This window comes from Cibotium barometz, chromosome 46 (genome assembly GCF_041138505.1).
Source record: "Cibotium barometz isolate CiBa-2024 chromosome 46, ASM4113850v1, whole genome shotgun sequence".
NCBI lineage: Eukaryota > Viridiplantae > Streptophyta > Polypodiopsida > Cyatheales > Cibotiaceae > Cibotium > Cibotium barometz.
The window spans coordinates 2,345,407-2,364,109 of record NC_141091.1 but is presented as its reverse complement, the minus strand read 5'-3'; the positions used below and the strand labels follow the sequence as shown (position 1 = coordinate 2,364,109).

Genomic DNA, 18,703 nt, shown 5'->3' with positions numbered 1-18,703 from the left:
AAGGTCTTACCTTTGATGAGTAATTGTCCTCAAGGTAGTGTCTAATCCCTTTACAAATGGATTTGATTAGTGCTAAACATAATAATTAAGTAATAAATGTCAACAACACTCCCAAAAGCATAAAATAGTGAATAGACTAATTTTGAGTGAGTGTTTGAGGTGCCAAAACAAAGGGATTTTGCAATGTGAAGTGATATGAAGTTGTAGCAAGTCCCCAATGCTTAATTTATAAGCTCAATTTAGTATTTCAACTAGTCGGGTTACTAATGATAGTAATTAGTGACTAATCACAAGATTTAAAGAGTGATTTTGGAGGGAAAATTTGAACCCTCAAATCAAAGGGGTTTTGGAAGCAACTTTTAGAGCATCTTACCCTTGATGAATGGATCAGCTTCAAGACAAAAAACACAACACATCAAGCTTGAAACCAAGCGCATCTGAGAAGAACTAGCTAACTGGGTTTCCTATCCTCCATGGTTGCTATGCTACATCTCAAAATTCATGAGCGGGTGCCTCTTGAATCCAATTAGAAGCCCACAAAAGGAATTTTACCAATTGCACTTATAGGCCTCGATTTCTATGTTTTTCTATTGATTTTTGGAGCTTATTTTTTTTGTTGCAATTTTGATAACTATTTCAAAAAATACGGTTGAATCCTCTTAGCTGCTATAGATAGAGCTTGATGTCACCTTTCTTATGAACTAAAAAGTTCTAAAAAAGGATGAGTGTAGAGGGAGAACAGAGCAAAACACTGCAAGGCAGTTTTTCTGCCTACTAGTGATAATTAGAAGAACTCTTATAAATGCTAGTAATTATGCATAAATTTTGATAATTACATACTCCTAATAACATGGCTCTAATACCAAATGTTGGAATCATGGAGGCTCAAAGTAAACAAGGAAGCTCATGGTTTAGGTGCTAATGAAATGCTAATGATGAGATATTAGCTTAATGATAAAAGTTAACATAAACAAGACATAATGAGTAGAATGAGAGATAATTTCCATTAGATGTGTGCCTCTTATATAGGCTAACTACAAGATGATTAGGTCAATTCTAATCAAGATTAAGTGCTAATAAATTTTCATGATTCTCTCCCAAATTCTCTCCCTAAAATCTTTCCATGATTCTCTCCCTAAAATCTCTCCATGATTGTAGCCTCCACATGCCCTAGATTCTAGCTTCCAAAGTCAACAAAGGAGGCTGCTTTTAATGCTCCTGGTCCTAGTACACCTCATGGATTCTTTCACCTTTACTGGCATAGTTTACAACTACTACGAAATTTTAACCTTTGACAAATGACCTAAGGATTATGCTCTACATCCATAAATCCCAAGTACATCAATTTGTCCAATAGGATGATGGAGGAGACTTGGATGTAGTAATGGTGGTGGAGATAGGGAGGGATTAGTCTATGATTAAAATGTTCCGAGAGAGGTTGTCCTCTAGATGTGGTCAAGATCGTGATGGAAATGGATATGGGTGAAGGTGGTGCCAGGGAGTGTGAGTGTGGATAGTAAGGTGGGGCATGATATCATGAAAGAAAGGTATGTGTGGTTGGCTAATGTGGGGGGAGGAGAGATGGTTAAGTCCAAGATGTGTGATATGAAATCAGATGAGACCATGAGGTAATCCAGACAGGTATGTGTGGTTGGCTAATGTGGGGGGAGGAGAGATGGTTAAGTCCAAGATGTGTGATATGAAATCAGATGAGACCATGAGGTAATCCAGAAAGGTATGTGTGGTTGGCTAATATGGGGGGAGGAGGGATGGTTAAGTCCAAGATGTGTGGTATGAGAGCAAAGGAGACCATGACGTAATCCAAAAAGGTATATGTGTTTGGCTAATATGGGGGGAGGAGGGATGGTTAAGTCCAAGATTTGTGGTATGAGAGCAGAGGAGACCTCATGAGGTAATCCACCATACTAGTACCTCCACCATAGTACGAGATGCATGTAAGGAGTGTCTTCCCTCTATATGCTTCTCCACTTATCCTTATGTAGGCATGACCCCCAGAAGGTTCCCCCATACATAGCTATTATACTAAAGTGCCTACTAAAGTGTCAAAGAGCCAACGCTTTATACGGGGTTCTTGGAAACACTACCTCTCTAGATGGGCAAGAAAGGCATCCCCCCTTGGTAGTTGGGTTAATAGCAACTGTGGTCATACAAAACTAGGGGCCTATAAAAATGACTCCAAGGTATATAGACTTCTGGGGCCTCTCGATATAAGAAAGATAATCACGAGGTGACTGGATGTGGTCACCTCAGTATAAGAAAGATAATCTCGAGGTGACTAGATGTGGTAGCCTCAGTATAAGAAAGATAAGCATGAGGCGACTACGTAAGATCCAGTCACCTCAGTATAAGAAAGATAATCATCACACATATAAGATGTGTTGAAGGCCATAGCCTTGGTTTTTCCTAGATTGATTGTAAGGTCTCTCTTCCTACAAAATCTATCCAATGCATCCAAGTGTTCTTGCAAACCCTCACTTGAATCTGATATCAAGACAATGTCATTGACATATAGCAATATGGGCACTATTGTGTGGGCCAATGCTGAGCCCAAGCTTTGAAACTGTCCACAAATACTAAAATCTACTCATGTATAGACCAAAAAGTGTGGGTGAGAGTGGGTAGCCCTACTTAACCCCATAGTGCTACAAAACTATTCACAAATGCTACAGTCTCATTAATGTATAGACCGAACAATGTAGGTAAGAGTGGGTAGCCCTGCTAAACCTCATAGTGCTACATATCTCCCGAGAGTCCATCATGTAGGTAAGAGTGGGTAGCCCTGCTAAACCTCATAGTGCTACATATCTCCCGAGAGTCCATCATGTGTATGCACTCGTAGAGCCAAGTACTGAATCATATAGTGCCATCACACCCCATATCATATCATGTGAGAACATGAGCTCTTGCAGGCATCCTATCAAATAGGATCAAGGGATGGAGTCAAAGGCTTTGGGAAAATTGTGTGAGAATTGGAGCTCCTACATGCATCCTATCAAACAAGATCAAGGATGTAGTTAAAGGCTTTATGAAACTCCACAAAGTAAAAATACACATGTCTTCCCCATCGTGACCCCACCTTCTCTATGATAGTCCATATGTAGAGAAGTTTTTTTTGAAGCCTCCCTACCTTGATGCTCTGTTTCCCATCCTCTCTGCCATAGAGCTCATCATGTCTTCAAGTAGTGCATGTGGTTTTACATTCCCTAGCAAGCTTACTGATGAGGAGCATGTGGTATAAGAGGGAAGGTGGAAATGGCGGAGTCATAGATAATGGAGGAGAGTTGGTATAAGGGAAGTCATGGATGATTGAGAAGAGTTGGTATAACGGAAGTCATGAATGATGGAAAAGAGTTGGTATAAGGGAAGCTGGCATGGGCGGAGTCATGGATGATGGAGGAGAGTTGGTATAAGGGAAGTTGGAATGGGCGGAGTTATGGATGATGGAGGAGAGTTTGGATGATGTAATGGTGGTGGAGATAGGGAGGGATTAGTCTATGGCTACAATGTGGCTAGAGAGGCGATCCTCATAGATGTGGTCAAGTCATGATGGAAATCATGATATGGGTGGTGGTGGGAGGGGTGTGGGGGTGGGTGATAAGATGGGGCATGATATTATGAAAGGTATGCATGGTTTGCTAATATGGGGGTGTGGGTGAAGGTGGTGGGAGGGGTGTGGGCGGTAAGGTGGGGCATGATATCGTGAAAGAAAGGTATGTGTGTGGTTTGCTAATATGGGGGGAGGAGGGATGATGAAGTCCAAGATGTGTGGTATGAGAGCAAAGGAGGGATGATGAAGTCCAAGATGTGTGGTATGAGAGCGAAGGAGACCTCATTGGGTAATCTACCGTACTAGTAACTCCACCATGTGAGATACATGTAAGGCTATATGGACACCCTATTAATATGGGGTTTTCCCTTTTTCTATCACCTTGCATGCATCTTGACCAAATCAATCTCTCACAACATGATGTTATCTCCCTAGAAGTCATATGTCCATAAATGTTCCCCTATTGTCCGTGCATTAAAGTCTCTCAAATGAGAGGAATTCTCTTTGTTAGGAGATCTCTGCAATATTTGTAAAAAATGGCATATACTGGGTTTTCCATTTCTCCGTCACCTTGCATGCAATTTTTTATTTCTCTGGTGGGAAGTAGCATTGCAATATTGCATCCACATAAAGAGGGCCTCCTCATTCCGTCTAACTACTTTGAGCATCTATCTCAGGTGAGGCCGAAACAAGTATGCCACTCCTCCTAAACCACGCACCCCTCCACCCCTCCTGGTGCATGTCATCATATTCCCACGTATAACCTGCCACCTTGGGTAGCCCCCGTGTAAAAGATAATATCTATATCTGTATAAGTCTATGTGAATCTTTGTGTGCTTGGAGGTTCATTGCATACTGCCACATAAGTCTATCTGTAGATAGAAGTCTATGTGAATCTTCATGTGGATGACCATGGAGTTCCGTTGCATACTACTGCATCCTCAGTATATTTATAAATCCATGCCATCATGTGGGGTGCTTATCCGCAATGATGACTCTATCGTCCCAATAGACTTCCCACTTACCTGCTTTCCTAGCTTCCATCACTTGGGCCATCCTTGTTCTTTGACCACGGAGTTCTCAGTATATCTACAACCCCATGCCATCAAGTGGGGCACTTACCTAGAGTTTTGTTGCATACTGTCAGCATTCTCAGTTATATCTACGACCCCATGCCATCATGTGGGGCACTTATCTACAATGATGACTCTACCATCCCAATAAACTACCCACTTACCTACTTTGATAGCATCCATCACCTAGCCCATCCTGTTTTTTGATGCTCCACCCATAATGGTGTGAGATTATCTCCCTTAGTGCCTCAAAGAGCTATCCTCCTGTTAAGTAACTCGCCTCATGATGTATAATGGGAATCTTGGAACTTTGAATTTGTCTTTTTCATTTCCAATGCTAAGGCTTTTCGTGCAAATAATTCCCCTTCCTCTATGGCAACATATGATTTCAACTCATTGCATGCTGCCATACTTTGAGTCATATATGTCTTCCTAAGCCCTTGCAACTTCCTTGCATTGGGTGATTTCTCATTTCAATTGGTCCTGGAATTCAACCTTAAGGGTGAAATGGCCCTCTTCTATCTATTTTTATAGGCGTACATGATGTCTTTGAGTAAGCTTATACATCCATGCACCTTAGAACTTAGGGTGGATTTCGATGTATTACTGAATGATTTGAGGTCCTACAGGGCCTCTTTCAGTTTTCCAAATTCCCCACATTGCTTATTACTATTTCATGTTTCGGGCTGTGAGGATGTCATTTTTGTAATGTTTGTTGGCGGATGTCATTTTTCCAAAAGAACAAATAGAGCAGTAAGACCATCGAATACTCAAGGCTCCTCACGAATAAATATGATATTGCCAAGGACTTGGAACGTGTTGGTTGGCCGCATTTCCAACATCCTATTCACAATGTTGAATGACGGAGATGTGTTCCCTTTCGGTTGGAGGGCACAATAACGTTCTAAGCTGCTATGGCGACTATGAAGGAGTAGGCACACAACCCATTCTGCTATCATTGGTTGTTCGCTAGAGAAGAGCAGGCCAGGTTACCACACGAGGTAGCATTGCAAGGCCTTCTTTGGTATCCCTTGATTTGAGAGAAAGCAGATGAAAGCACGGCATCCTGACAATTGTCCATCTTATCCAACAAGATATGGGATTAGATTTGATGCTAAAGAATCAATAGCCTTAAAACATTTTAAAAAAAAACCTAGAATATATGTCCTTCTATAATTAGTTAAAAAACACACAAAAAATCCGAGAATGTTAACTAGGTGAAAAAAGTAAAAATGATGTGAGCAAGTCATATAATTCCTTTTTTTTGTATGTATTAATCAAAAAGCAAGTCATAAGACATCCTGGCTGCAGAGAACTTTTTGCCAAGGCGAATTCTATGGCATCGGCGATTTTGAAGAAGGTATGGACTCTTACTATATCGATTCTCTGTCAATCTTCATGTGGTACGGGAGCCGCGCACACGCACGCGCGCGCGCGCACACACACACACACAGAGCTGGCCGTACGACAGGTATGCAGCTCACATCGGTGCTATAGGTGATAGCGTTCTGTTCCTATGAATGAGAGTGCATGCCCCATCTACCTTGGCCCGTTGCTCATGGACAATCTCACCGTGTTATGCCTGATGGGCCGTGGGCATCTCCAAGCTGCCACAAGTTTTTAAAACCCTGAGGAGAGGATAGCCCATGGGTGGCCAAAGCCCTGTAGTAGACAACAGCAGAGATCTCAGTAAGGTGCTTTCAAGGCACGTGTATTTCTCATCCTTACTTTATGGGCAGTCAAAGATTGGCAATGCCCTGAACCATTTTGAAGTGTATGAAGGGGCTTGCTCTTCCTTGAAGCATACTGATTCATGCATCTGCATCAATTTCACACCAGGTGGAAGCTATTCAAACGGGAATGGATTGAGACTATTATGTAACTCCTAGCATATATGATACATCAAGTTACCTAGTGAATGCTTGTGTATGCTCTGCACACACTATTGGGAACCAAAAGGTGGTATTCTTTTTTATTTGGTACAACGCTTTTTTGCGGGAATCTAGCTCAGCCTCAGACTTGATGTAATCAATAAAGCACCTGGAAAAAGCAAAGGAAAACAGCTCTGAGTTTCTTTGTTGCTGATGGAGATTTTGCCTCAGCCCTCTTCCTTCACCCGAAAGCACTTGCCTTTAACCTATGCACAACGGCTGTTCACAAGTAGGACCAAATCATCCTGCAGCCTGGTTGCTGCCCATGCCTCTGCATAGGCCTTACACACAACCACCAGCAGCCCACTGCACTTGTGCACGGCCTGCACATAGCCTGAGACACTCCACAAGCTGATCGTTCTGGCATTCTCCTCTATGTACATAGTAATACTATGGTTTTTTTCTTTGGTCAGACTGAAATTTTCAAGCAGCAACCTTTTGATTTGTTGAAGTGCCATTTCCATGATCAGTCTGTGTTATTGTCCATGCATACGTCTGGACTAGAGCTTGTGGATTTACAAAATGACAGAGATCTAGAGCAGATTCTGGAGTCAGTCAATAAAAGTATTAGTAAGGCATATGCAGTTACAAGCATCTTGCATATTGACATTGGGTGGATGTTCAATATAAAGCTAGTGACCTGGACTCACCTCAAGGTCATGAAAGTACGTTAGGAAGATGTGTTGAGAACTTTCATTTCAGAATTTTTGTCCTTTCGCAATCACAAAGCTGATCAACAATGTGAATAAGGACCTAGAATTTCCATGTAGTTGGCCACTGCTTAACCATTTTCGTGCATCTTTGATCGGGAAGCACCTCGGATGCCGATTTGTAGTTGTGCAGGAGGAGGAATGACAATCTTTGTGGACAATGAAATTGTCTTGATCCGAGAGTAGATTTTATTGCAGAGGCTTGAATGAGGCAGTGTTGCTAGAGGATCCATTTGTCCAAAGACTGTGCGGTTTTGTTGTTAGTGAATGGAGAAGCCATGTAAATTGCTCCGTTGGGTTGACCAACTACAGGAGATGCGGCAGGACTTTCTTCAGACTGAAAGGTGATTTGTGGTTCCTGATGGTTTGTTTTATGAGCAAGAATAACGTAAAATTTTGGGAAGACAAGCAAACACTTGTGAAGATCTTGAGAAGCTGCTTGAGGTGGCGTCCATTTCCGCATTTGACGATCCTGAATCATCCTGATCACGGATGCATGTGCCATATCTATGGGGAACCATGACAGAGTAGTTCAGTGTTGCCCATTTTTGAGCCCTATTTGATGAAGGGACAAAAGCTAGAGTGATTGCGGCTTAGGGTCGCACAAAGGTAGTGTAGGAGCATGCCTATGAAGGTTTTCCAGGTTTGTGATGCACTGGCCTCTATGAGAATGACGTGCTAGAAATAGCTGGAGCAGCAATTGCAGGGCAGATCCCAGCATGGAACTTGATTTGCAGGTGAAGAGCAGCTTTGTGCCTTTTAGAGACATTTCCAGCCCTAAAGAATCTCTTTTTTTATTTTTTTGGGTTCCCTACACTATCCTGACAGGTGGGCCAGTTGTCCTCAGTGTAACTATTTGGCCTTCCTAGCTCTATTTCACATGATGAAATCCATGCCCGAACACCAGACAGGTGGAAGAAGACATGAGGACAGGGTCCGTAAGGTGTGATTAAGAAAAAGCACCATTCTTGGTCAAAAAGCAAGAAAAAGCAAAAAGTCAAACAGAGTTGACCGCAAGCCAAGGGCACCTTGGAAAGAGGAGATTGAGCCGGACCAAAAAGCTAAAAGGCGCTTTCTCAAAAAGTAGCTCTAAGGCCTTAAAGCCATAAAAGCAAAGCACCAAAAGTTGAGTAATATTTTATTAATAAAAGTAAAAAGAGCAAAAGCAAAGGCAAAAAGGGAAAAGCAAAAGCATGAACAAGCTTTTGGCAAAAAAGCAAGGCTTCCCCAAGGTATAAAAGAAGCATGAACCCTTGGAGTTTATCCTCAAAGGACAAGACATGAAGATTATTGAACAAGGCTAGGGGTTTTCTTTCATCGTCAACATCAAGGGGGTGGTCTTCAACGAAGAAGGGAGAAGCTCATCATCAACTTCATCATCGTTGGAACCTAAGATTTCATCGTCACCTTACTGTCTTCCACCTCTACAGGCGTTGCTCCTTCCCTGATTATTGCCTCTTGTGCGCTACCTTCTCAAGCAACTCGGAGATCTCATTGGCAGGCAGCTTTGAGAGTGCTTCGATGTCTTCGTGGCACATCAGATTATGGCATCACTTATTCTGGTGGTTCTTCTTTGGTGGGCTTTATGGATGCTGATTGGGTTGGTTGCATTGATACTCGGAGATCTACTACGGGATATTATTTCATGCTTGGTACAGGATTGATCTCTTGGAAATCTCAGAAGCAGAGGACAGTTGCTGCTTCTTCTACCGAGACTGAGTACAAATCCTATCTTCTCTCCGCAGCCGAGGCATTATGGATACATCAAATTTTGGAGCATTTATGTTGTGCGGATGATTCTCCTGTTGTCATCTTCTCGGATTCTCAGAGTGCCATTGCTTTAGCTCAGAATCCTGTGATACGTGGCCGCTCCAAAGACATTGAGGTTCACTATCATTTTGTTCGGGATTGGATTGAGCTTGGTCTTCTTCGACTTGAGTATTGTTCCACTCAAGACAATCTTGCTGACCTCTTCACCAAACCGCTCCCTCGAGTTTCTTTGGAGATCTTTCTTCAGCGTACTGGAGTTGGTCCGCCCATCTGGCGCTGAAGAGGAGGTGTTGGCATTATCATCTCCAGATTGGGCATATATGTGCACATTTCATGCTGTATCTGGCTAGATTTATGAGGCCATGCATTCATCGTAGTTTAGATATTTTTTTGCTATTTTTGTCTATTTTTTAGACATTATTTTAGTATTTTTTGCATAGTCGGTCAGCCCACTGTTTTTATGCTGGCCGACCAGCTCTTGTCCAACCTATATATAGGTGGCTTGGATTTGCATCATTAGCACTTCATTATTCAGCTATTGCTGTTGGTTGGCTGCACCTACGGGCAGCCTTCGTGCTCTACTTCAGCAGATAACAAGTTTTCTACTTCAGTTCTTTTGCACATGTGCTTCTTTGCAAGATCTATTTGCTGTTTTTCTGTTTTACAGCCATTCTTTCATCTTCTTCTTTTCTTTGCCTTTTTTTTTTTGGGGGCGGGGGGGGGGGGGGGGGGGGGGGGGGGTTGGTGTGTGTGGATCCCTGCCCAATCTTGGTTTCTAGAATTGCTCACCACATGCTTACAATCTGCACCACTTTGCATGTTTTAATATGAATTGTTTGGATTTGATTTTGTGTTGATATAATTTTGTTTTGAGGAAAGTTGGTTTTGTATGTTTTAATCAGACCTAATTTTTTGGCATTTGGTGTGTTTTGACTTTGAATTAGACATAATTTCTTTTGTTTGGTGTGTATTGAAGTGCTTATCCATATGTTTTTCTAATATACCATTGATGCAGAGTTGTCACTTACGTCAAGTATGCATGAAGATACATGAGAGGAGACTTTGGGGCAATGTAATATCTAAAGTAAATACTTCAATTTGCATTGAAGGAGGAGTAAAAACCCCATATCTATGGCATGCTCCATCTTCCAGGTGAGTTGTTTTGAGAACCTGGTCTTCTATGAATGATACCTACTACTGTCTAAGTAATTGGAAGTTGGGCATGTGCAAATGTGTAGATGAAGTCACTATACCCTTATCCCAGCAGTTATATAGAGTCACTAACTTGCCCATGTCTCATGTTTGGCCCCAAGTCCCACCATTGAAAAAAATCAGCCAGAAATTTCTAAGGAAAACTGAAGCTAGTCAAAGGTAAGGCCATATTTAGAATCTGCTCGTTGAGACCTTTGGTTTGATTCCCCAAGAGTTTGTAGGTTAGAGTTTTCTAGTGAAATATGTGAAGCTTCCGAGAAGTGAAACCCAGTGAGCAACTTATGCCTGGATGCCAATGAGAACATGAAGTAATGCTTGGCTTACTAAGAAGCTACTTCTTCTTTCTCTCTCATGCGCACATCCACATACACTTGCACTTGCAAACCTTGTTTCTTGTGTCTTGTTTTAGACTAGTTTTCATGTTTGTTACATCAAAACTTGAGTTTTTGTCCATTTAGCTATTAGACTAGTTGAACATAAACTTTTAAGAATTTTTTGTTTTTTTGTTTTTTTTTGCTGGAAAAGTTTCGTAGTGTGTTCTTTGTTTTGCCTGAGTTTCTTTGCTTTTGTGCTTTTTGTATGCTTGGATACATTCATGTATGTATGGACAGATTTATATATACATATTATGGATCTGCAAGCTTGAATATATCCAGGTATATTTTACCAGCTTTAATCAGCATATGACCCTTGTGACCAAGGTTTGAGCATCGTTGCTGTAGATGAGCCACTGCCATGATTTTTTTGGCATCAAAGGATTGCAAAGTAAGCACTACTTTTCTATTCTGAAAGCATCTCAGACTAGGGCTTTTCTATATGGGATCTCAATACTGTGGTGTCTTGAAACCATGCAAGAGATATAATATGTATCCAGTTATATGCAAACAGGCTCCTGGGTAAAGTGGGAGTACTAGATCCTTGACATGGAAAGCCAAACTCCTGCATTGGTATTGATTTTTTATTTATATAATGGCTGCCTTTGACTGTGTGCAGGTGACCGGCCTAAGGAGGGGACCAACCCGGTTCTCCTGGTCCACAGTGAAGTCCTGTTTAAACAGGCACAGGATCGGGTTCTAACCCTCCTATGATATCACTCTGAAGAGAGTGAAGACAATCCAAGCCTCTGTGAGTAATTCCTCTTGATAGCCTTGGACTGAGGTGCTTTTCCTCTTTCGTTTTTGGCAGGTACCTTTTGGCAGGTCATTTGAATACTCGGTGTGAAAGCTCATCCAGCGAAGTTACACACACTGCAGATGGGAGAAGCCAACTTAATAGGTATTTGATCATGCTTGATGAAAAAAGAGGGAGGAGGAGGGGGGGGGTGGTGGGGGAGGTTCAGCAATAACGTTTTGTTCTTTTCCAGATTATTGTATAGGAGTAGACAACGGGGCTACCTTGAATTGGATTTGATACTTGGAAAATGGACCGAGGAAAACATAGAAAAGCTGGATGACAAGCAGCTAAAATCACTTGTTGAGGTGCTTGATCTGGTAAGGGAAATCAATGTCCGCATCAATGCAGGTTTTTTAAATCAATGTGCAAACTCATCTTTGTGGTTTTTGCTGTTATGGGGACCGGGGTCAGGAAAATCCTGAGCTGTGGAAATGGCTCACAGGACAGGAGGTTACACCAGAATTTTTAACTGCAAATCCTGTAAGTTTTAGTGCTTCAAGACATACATGGTCACGTTGCATGGGTGGGTGTTTGCGGACATGTGCTTCAAGACATACAGGTCATATTGTGTGTGTGTTTGGTCCTGCAGCTAGTGCTCTCCTTCGAGGCCTTTTAATCAAACAGGAGGCCTTTCCTACATTTGGCTGCTCAAGGCCAAATGTGCCTGGGCCTTTTTTGTTTTACTCAGGTTTAAAAAAAGGATTTCTGATTAAACCATTTTCTGCATTTCGGTGCTCTTAGTCAAGAAGTTGTTTAGGTCAAAAAGGGAATCTCTGATATAAGGTTTATGTCTCAATTATCATAATAACAGGTGTCAAATAAAGGTTATTTTTCTTAAGTGATTCTGTTGTACCATTTGATAATGTGCTCAAAGTACGTCACCTTTGTCGATTGTGTATGTGATGTAAATGTCTAGTCAGACATCCCCTGCCTGTGGAAAAGGGAGACCTCACCTACTTGTTTCTCATGGATAGGGGATGTGTCTGTAAATAACCAACAGATGTAGGCCCATAATTTCCCAGAACAATTTATGACAGTAAGACATTTTGGTATTCCCATGGTTTAAAATTTACAACTATTTGGAAAATATTTTTTGTAGAAAATAGCAGTGATGTGTAGAGTGATGCTAATGAGCTGATTTTGTTGGCAGGTCTTCATGGAAATACATGAGAAAATAATGGGGGCTCTCAAGACACACTCTCCTTCAGAGACAAGGGCCAAGCTTGGCCAACCTTGGGTGCGAGGTTGGGATGATAACCGCAAGATTGGCGGTCCACAAGTTGGTAACCAGTGAAAACGGGGTAAACTCTCTGCCAAGTGACAGTTCGTGTTGTTGCATTTGAGCTTCCTTATTGGCTCCAATTTTATTTGGAGGCCAGATAAAAAATAAATGGAAATCACGTGAAATTATGGCTGAAGGGAATCTCAGCATGTGACAACTGCCTTCTTCCATAGTAGTGATATATTAATTGTCCTAGATATCTATATATCCTATAGCTCTTGATTTACATATTTTCACTGTGATCCATCTTACTATTATTGTGCAGTTAGTTTTCAGTTGACGTATGTCATTGAAATAAGTTGATACAATCAAACATTAAGTTAAGCAAGGTGTAAGGAGCATCGATAATCTTCTCGCCTCAGCATGTTAACCGCCGTAAACCCAGTTTTTCAAATTAATAAGGACCCGCTTACAGTATAGAGTGAGGTATTGGTTTTTCAAGGAAGCAACACAGCAGGACCCTTTTTTTTGGGGGGGGGGGGGGGGGGGGGGGGGGGGGGGGGGGGGGTCCATTGAGGCATAAGTGCGGGCTCAATCAGACCCAAGTTTGTGGCTACTAGTTTTCTCTCACCTTGGCAATGTTGAAAGCTGAGAGACCAGGTTTACTCTTGTGTGATGAGTGTAGCTCACCCAAAAAGCAAAATGAAAGCCATGGAAGTGGAAAAACATGAAAAAGAAAAGCACTTGTTACTAGGGTTGGTTTAGGAAAAGATATGGAAAGAAAAGCTTTATTGGAAAGGCTATATAATGACACATGAAAACGTCTTGCATTTGGTATGCAAAGTTAACAAGATTTGGGCGTAAAAGACAAGTGATAAGAGTGGTTGGACCAACAACAGTTCCTAGTGCTTGTGTTCAAGTATTGATGTTGGGTATTGGTGCAAATGCATTCAATGGTGAGCCCATAAGTGATTGTCAGTTCTTGAAGGAATGGTTTTGCTTGGAATTTTGACATCAATGCTTGGAGTACTTGGAATGTGATGTTTGTTGTGTGCATCCACATTGAAGTTTCTGTTTCATAGATATCAAGCTATCGTGATTGACATTGTGAAGTGCTCTCAATCAATATTAATTTTACTGTAGAGTAATAAGGTGGACCTAGTTGTAGATGATGATTGAAAGTTCCTCCATTAGGAGATGCTCGACTCAATATACGTTATGATTCAAGTTGATTTGGTGAATGTGGATGACGTTTAAGTAAATAAAGTTCATGTGGGTTCCACGCTTGGCAATGTTTTATAGAGTATTCCATGGGTGTTGGCACTTAGACTGTTTACTGTTTCCTATCAAATGCAGATATCTGATTCATTGAAGTGTGAAATTGAGTGAAACCACAATGGCTACTCCTCATAAAGAGAGCCTTACAAAATAGAGCAAATTTGTCACCTGTAGAAACAACACAAGGGTGGACCATTGAGCAAATACTTTTCTAATACCCCCTCGCAATGTCCACCCATAAGTGAAAGACTTCTTCGGTCCAATGCCGAGTCAATGAAGATGGCACTCTAGCAAATCTTTCCTCGAGCCTTTGTGAAAATCTTTGCAGCCCGTCAAGAATAGAAGCTCCACCTCTCAATTCATAATAAGCTCCTACACATAATGATATTGTATCTTAATGTGCTTCGTGCGAGCATGAAACACCGGGGCCTTGGCGATCTGCCATGCAACTCTAAAGCAACACTGTCGTTCCCTTTTGAGCAACGCCCATGTGTAGTAGACATTGAACTCATTTAATGTGAATTCTTCACCGGGATCTATTCGAAACTTCTTCAACCTCTTTCCCAGTCTCATTCTCTACCAAGTTATGTCATATTTTGAACTTTTCAAAAGCCTTATCTCAAAGAAAATACACCCTCCCTTCCGATCATTGATCGGTAGCAAGAAGTAGGAAGAACAACCCAATGCAATCCCTCTTCCTTTCTTCCTATGCAGAAAAGAAGTGAGAACGATCAACACATCTTCATAGAGGAAAAGTGGGGAAGGCCTCTGCGAGAGGGTGGCTAGGACTTTGGTACATGAGTGAAGGCGGTTGACTGAGAATAGAACACTTTGTTAGTCCAACCTCAGCACAATCACCCTCTATCTCTCTCTCTCATGGACTCGGATCCCAGCAACAAAAGCGTAGAAGTTGGGTAAGAGAAAGAGAGTCTCTTCCTCTTCTTTCGAGATGGGCAAGGCAGTAGGAGAGCAGGGGTGGAGCAGGAGAGGTGGTGGAGACTCAAGTCGAGGGGGCCAAGCAAGCAACATGGTGCACTCTGAAAGGAGGAAGGAAAGGGTTTGCAGGCAAGAAGACACAGTTGCCTAGGAGTATAAGAATAAGTGTTTCTTTTATTACCCATGTTTCATGGTATAGGAAAACCAAATCTACGTTGTTTTCCTTTTTAAGATAAAATGTTGGGGTGTGTGTGTGTGTGGTCTACAATGTTGGCATGTGTAGTCATCTGAGATGTCAAGAAAGGTCACAATGAAGTGGTGGAAATATGTGCATCAACAAACTTTGTGATATCGTTTTTTTCAAGTGTGCAGAAAAGATAAGTGCAATTTCAATCCATAGACGTCCATGTTCATGTTGGCTTCCATGACTTTGAAACTCCCTCACAATAAAGTAATCGTGCCTACTAGTATAGATGGTTCATTTTTTAGTAATGTTTATAGTGCTTGGAAATGATCGATGTAATATTGTGTACCAATTATAGAGTCTAACTGTGACAAGTGTCCTGTGAACATTTGCTTTGTCTTTTTTGATTAAAGTTGTAAAGTGTGTCAATAAACTCTTTATCGGCCAAGGAAGTGTTACACATATAAGTAGTTGGCTATAGAGACGGTTAAAAGGGGATGCAATCACATGAAAAGACGTGGAATCACTTGCAAGGGCATGCAATCACATGCAACGGTATGCAAACATTGTAAAGAGTATTAAATCACATGCAATGGCTAAGAGGTAGGTGGTGGTGGTGGAGGTAGTGGTAGGAGATGGGAGGAGCTATTAGTGGAGGGACTAGAGAGATAATGTTCACATCTTTAAGAGACAATGGTTGCTAGCAAAAGCTCCCTCCACCAAGCTCCCCCAAGAAACACACTCGTTTGTAATGGTGGAGATAGTCAAAGAAGAGGCAAATTGTTCAATGGAGACCACAATGAGTTGTTTTCTTTGAAGATCTCATGGTGGTACTAAAAATTGGGCTTGCATCTTTCTTGGTGAGGTTGTTGTTATGATGGTGGATATGGTCAAAGAAGAGGCAAATGGTTGTTGTTGTGATGGTGGAGATAGTCAAAGAAGAGGCAAATGGTTCAATGGAGACCACAAGGAGTTGTTCTCTTTAAAGTTCTTTCAAGGTTCATGTACATAATTGAAGAGGATCCATATGTAATATGAGTCATACCATGGGCCACGCTTTCACCCACCATGGCCCTCCCATCCATAAATGTACTTGGAAGGATGTCGATGGTGAGGCTTTTTGTCTAGCAATCCACTTGGCCATGGCTTGGTTATACTCATTATGGAATTTGGTAAAGACTTTTGTTGCCTATCTGGTTTGTCATGAGGGTATCTTCACATTCTTTTATAAATTGATTAATTAGTGGTATGGATGGCTTGGTCTTCTGCTACTTTAGCTTTCTTGATGTGTTCTAAGAGTTGTTCCTTGTGGAGTCCTATATGTGCCATGGTTTCCTCATTCTTAGCTCCTTGTAATTCTTTATATTGTAGCAGGAGATCCATGTCCTTTGCTTGTGAGAGTTGATGAGCTCCTTCTAATTCTTTATACTATAGCAAGAGATTCATGTCCTTTGCTTGTGAGAGTTGGTGAGCTCCTTCTGGGTACACTTTTTGCGAGACTACGATCTCCTTCTCAAGACTTGTCTTTTTGCTTTTTTGAGCTCGGCTTCTAACTTTATGACCTTGTTATTTGTGTTGTTAGAAATGATTGAACTTAACTTTTGGTGCTTTGCTCAACACTTAAGTTCATGTTTTTGCCATAGTATGTGCCTCTTGGATGTCTTAGCCACATGGCCGATGAGCTCAACCCACCGGTGAGTATTAATTTTAGAGGTGTTTGGGTGAGTTAGGAGATCTATGACGCCTGTATCCTATGGGGTGAGATGGTTAGAGAGGGACCAGTTAATCCTATGAGTATGAGATGGTTAGAGAGGGACCAATCAATCCTATGGGATGAGATTGACACAATGATGAGTATCAATTTCAGATGTGTTTGGGTGATTAAGGAGATCTATGATGCATGTATCTTGTGGGATGAGATGGTTAGAGAGGGATCAATCAGTCCTATGAAATGAGATGGGTAGAGAGGGAACAATCAGTCCTATGGAATGAGATGGTTAGAGAGGGACCAATCAGTCCTATTGAATGAGATGATTAGAGAGGGACCAATCAGTCCTATTGAATGAGATGGTTAGAGAGGGACCAATCAATCGTATGGGATGAGATGATTAGAGAGGGACCAATCAATGGCTTCCTTGAGAGTTTGTTGGAGGTATGTATGGGATGGTCATGTGGGAGAGCTGACTGACGCAGGTGGCAGTTGGTAACGATGTGGGAGTGGGTGAGGGATAAGGATAGGGTATGATGTGGGAGTGAGTGAGGAATTTCTAGAAGAAGGGTGGAGCTTGCTCATTTTGTTACTTGTTGACTTTGTTGGTGGGTTGCTTTGGCTTGGCTTCATGCCCCTCTCCTAGGGGTGCTTCCCACATGAAGAAGTCGTGGCTCAAACATGTCACTTCCCAAAACGAGAGGATCTTCTTTTTGAGTGGGTTGGGGAACTGGGGCCGTGGCTACAACTGCTCTTGGGTGCAATGGGCTCATGGGTGATCCTCCCCATTAGTACCTTGGGTGAAGTGTTTGAGGGGTTATGGGTTGTTTCTAGATTTTTTCTCCTTGTGGGCGAAGATGGAGCTTATTATTGTTGAAGAGATAATAATTCATAAGGTGGGATAAAGCTGGTTTAGGCACGTAGGAAGTGGGAGTTCTTTGTTGATGGCATGACATAGAACTTTTGTGAGCACAATGTACCTTCTTGTTGGGTTCTTTCATGAGTTTTGAAGCTCATTGGAAAAGGCCTTGGCCCAATTCGTCGTGCCAATTGGCTTGTAGAAGTAGCTTGGCTAGAGACAGTTATGTCGGTCCCAAGCCTTTTAGTGGGTGAGGAAAGTGAGTACCCTAGTTGAGGGAACCAACAATTGAGTACCCTAGCCTATTGTGGGTGAGGAAAGTGAGTACCCTCGCTGGGGGAAACAATTGAGTACCCTAGCCGAGGGAACCGATTGAGTGCCCTAGCCTTTTGGTGGGTGAGGAAAGTGAGTACCCTAGCCGGGCAACCAATTGAGTATCCTAGCCTTTTGGTAGGTGAGGAAAGTGAGTTCCCTAGCCGGGGGCACTAGAACAATGATGTGTCTTCAAACTTTGCTCCATTGGAGTTGAGGCCTTCATTTGTTATTACAAGATGCGAAACTTCAGCCATTATGCCTTTCCCACTATGAAATTTATTTGAAATGATTGGAAGGTGATGGGCTCTTTTAACTAGATCCTTATTGAGAGTTATCCTTCTTTGTGAGCCATCTAGCATCTCTATGTCCCCTGTGTTATCATTGTTATAATAAGACCCAATGAAGTGAAGTGTGAGAAAGATTCGAGCCTCATGATAGTTGTGTTTAGAAGGCATTGAGGCCAAGCTTGTCAAGATAGGGAGCTTCCTTTGGTAGAAGGACTGCAAGCCACTCCACCAAATGGATAGGCTATCCCTGTAGTGATTGCCAAGGTTAGTCTTGACTCGTGTACAAATGGAGGCTCTTTGGACATTATGGAGCACTTTAGATTCTAAGGAATATGAAACTTATTTAGTTGTGACCACAGTTTTGGCAAATGGATCAAGAAGATCCATAAGCCAGTTTTTGGGTTCCCAATGGATAAAGGATGAGGTGGAGGTGGCCCCCTTTAGCCATGCTTCCTAGTATTGATGTTCCTTGTGCAA

The 18,703-nt window shown here is 42.0% G+C and overlaps 1 protein-coding gene across 1 annotated transcript; it reads left to right on the top strand.

Moving 5' to 3' along the window:
- The first annotated feature begins 5,878 nt into the window (after nt 1-5,878).
- SDHAF2 (succinate dehydrogenase assembly factor) lies at nt 5,879-13,043 on the top strand. The gene is made up of 6 exons (XM_086783645.1): nt 5,879-6,001; nt 10,068-10,204; nt 11,450-11,539; nt 11,628-11,754; nt 11,849-11,917; nt 12,588-13,043. Exons 1-6 carry the CDS (start codon nt 5,978-5,980, stop codon nt 12,729-12,731), a joined length of 591 nt encoding a protein of 196 aa, XP_086639771.1. The 5' UTR covers nt 5,879-5,977; the 3' UTR covers nt 12,732-13,043.
- Nucleotides 13,044-18,703: the final 5,660 nt, after the last annotated feature.

Coding starts and splice junctions, on each gene's coding strand:
- SDHAF2 (XM_086783645.1), top strand. CDS start 5,978: ATGGCATCGGCGATTTTGAAGAAG. Junction 11,755..11,848: donor TTGTTGAGGTGCTTGATCTG/GTAAGGGAAATC, acceptor GACCGGGGTCAG/GAAAATCCTGAGCTGTGGAA. Junction 11,918..12,587: donor AATTTTTAACTGCAAATCCT/GTAAGTTTTAGT, acceptor TTTTGTTGGCAG/GTCTTCATGGAAATACATGA.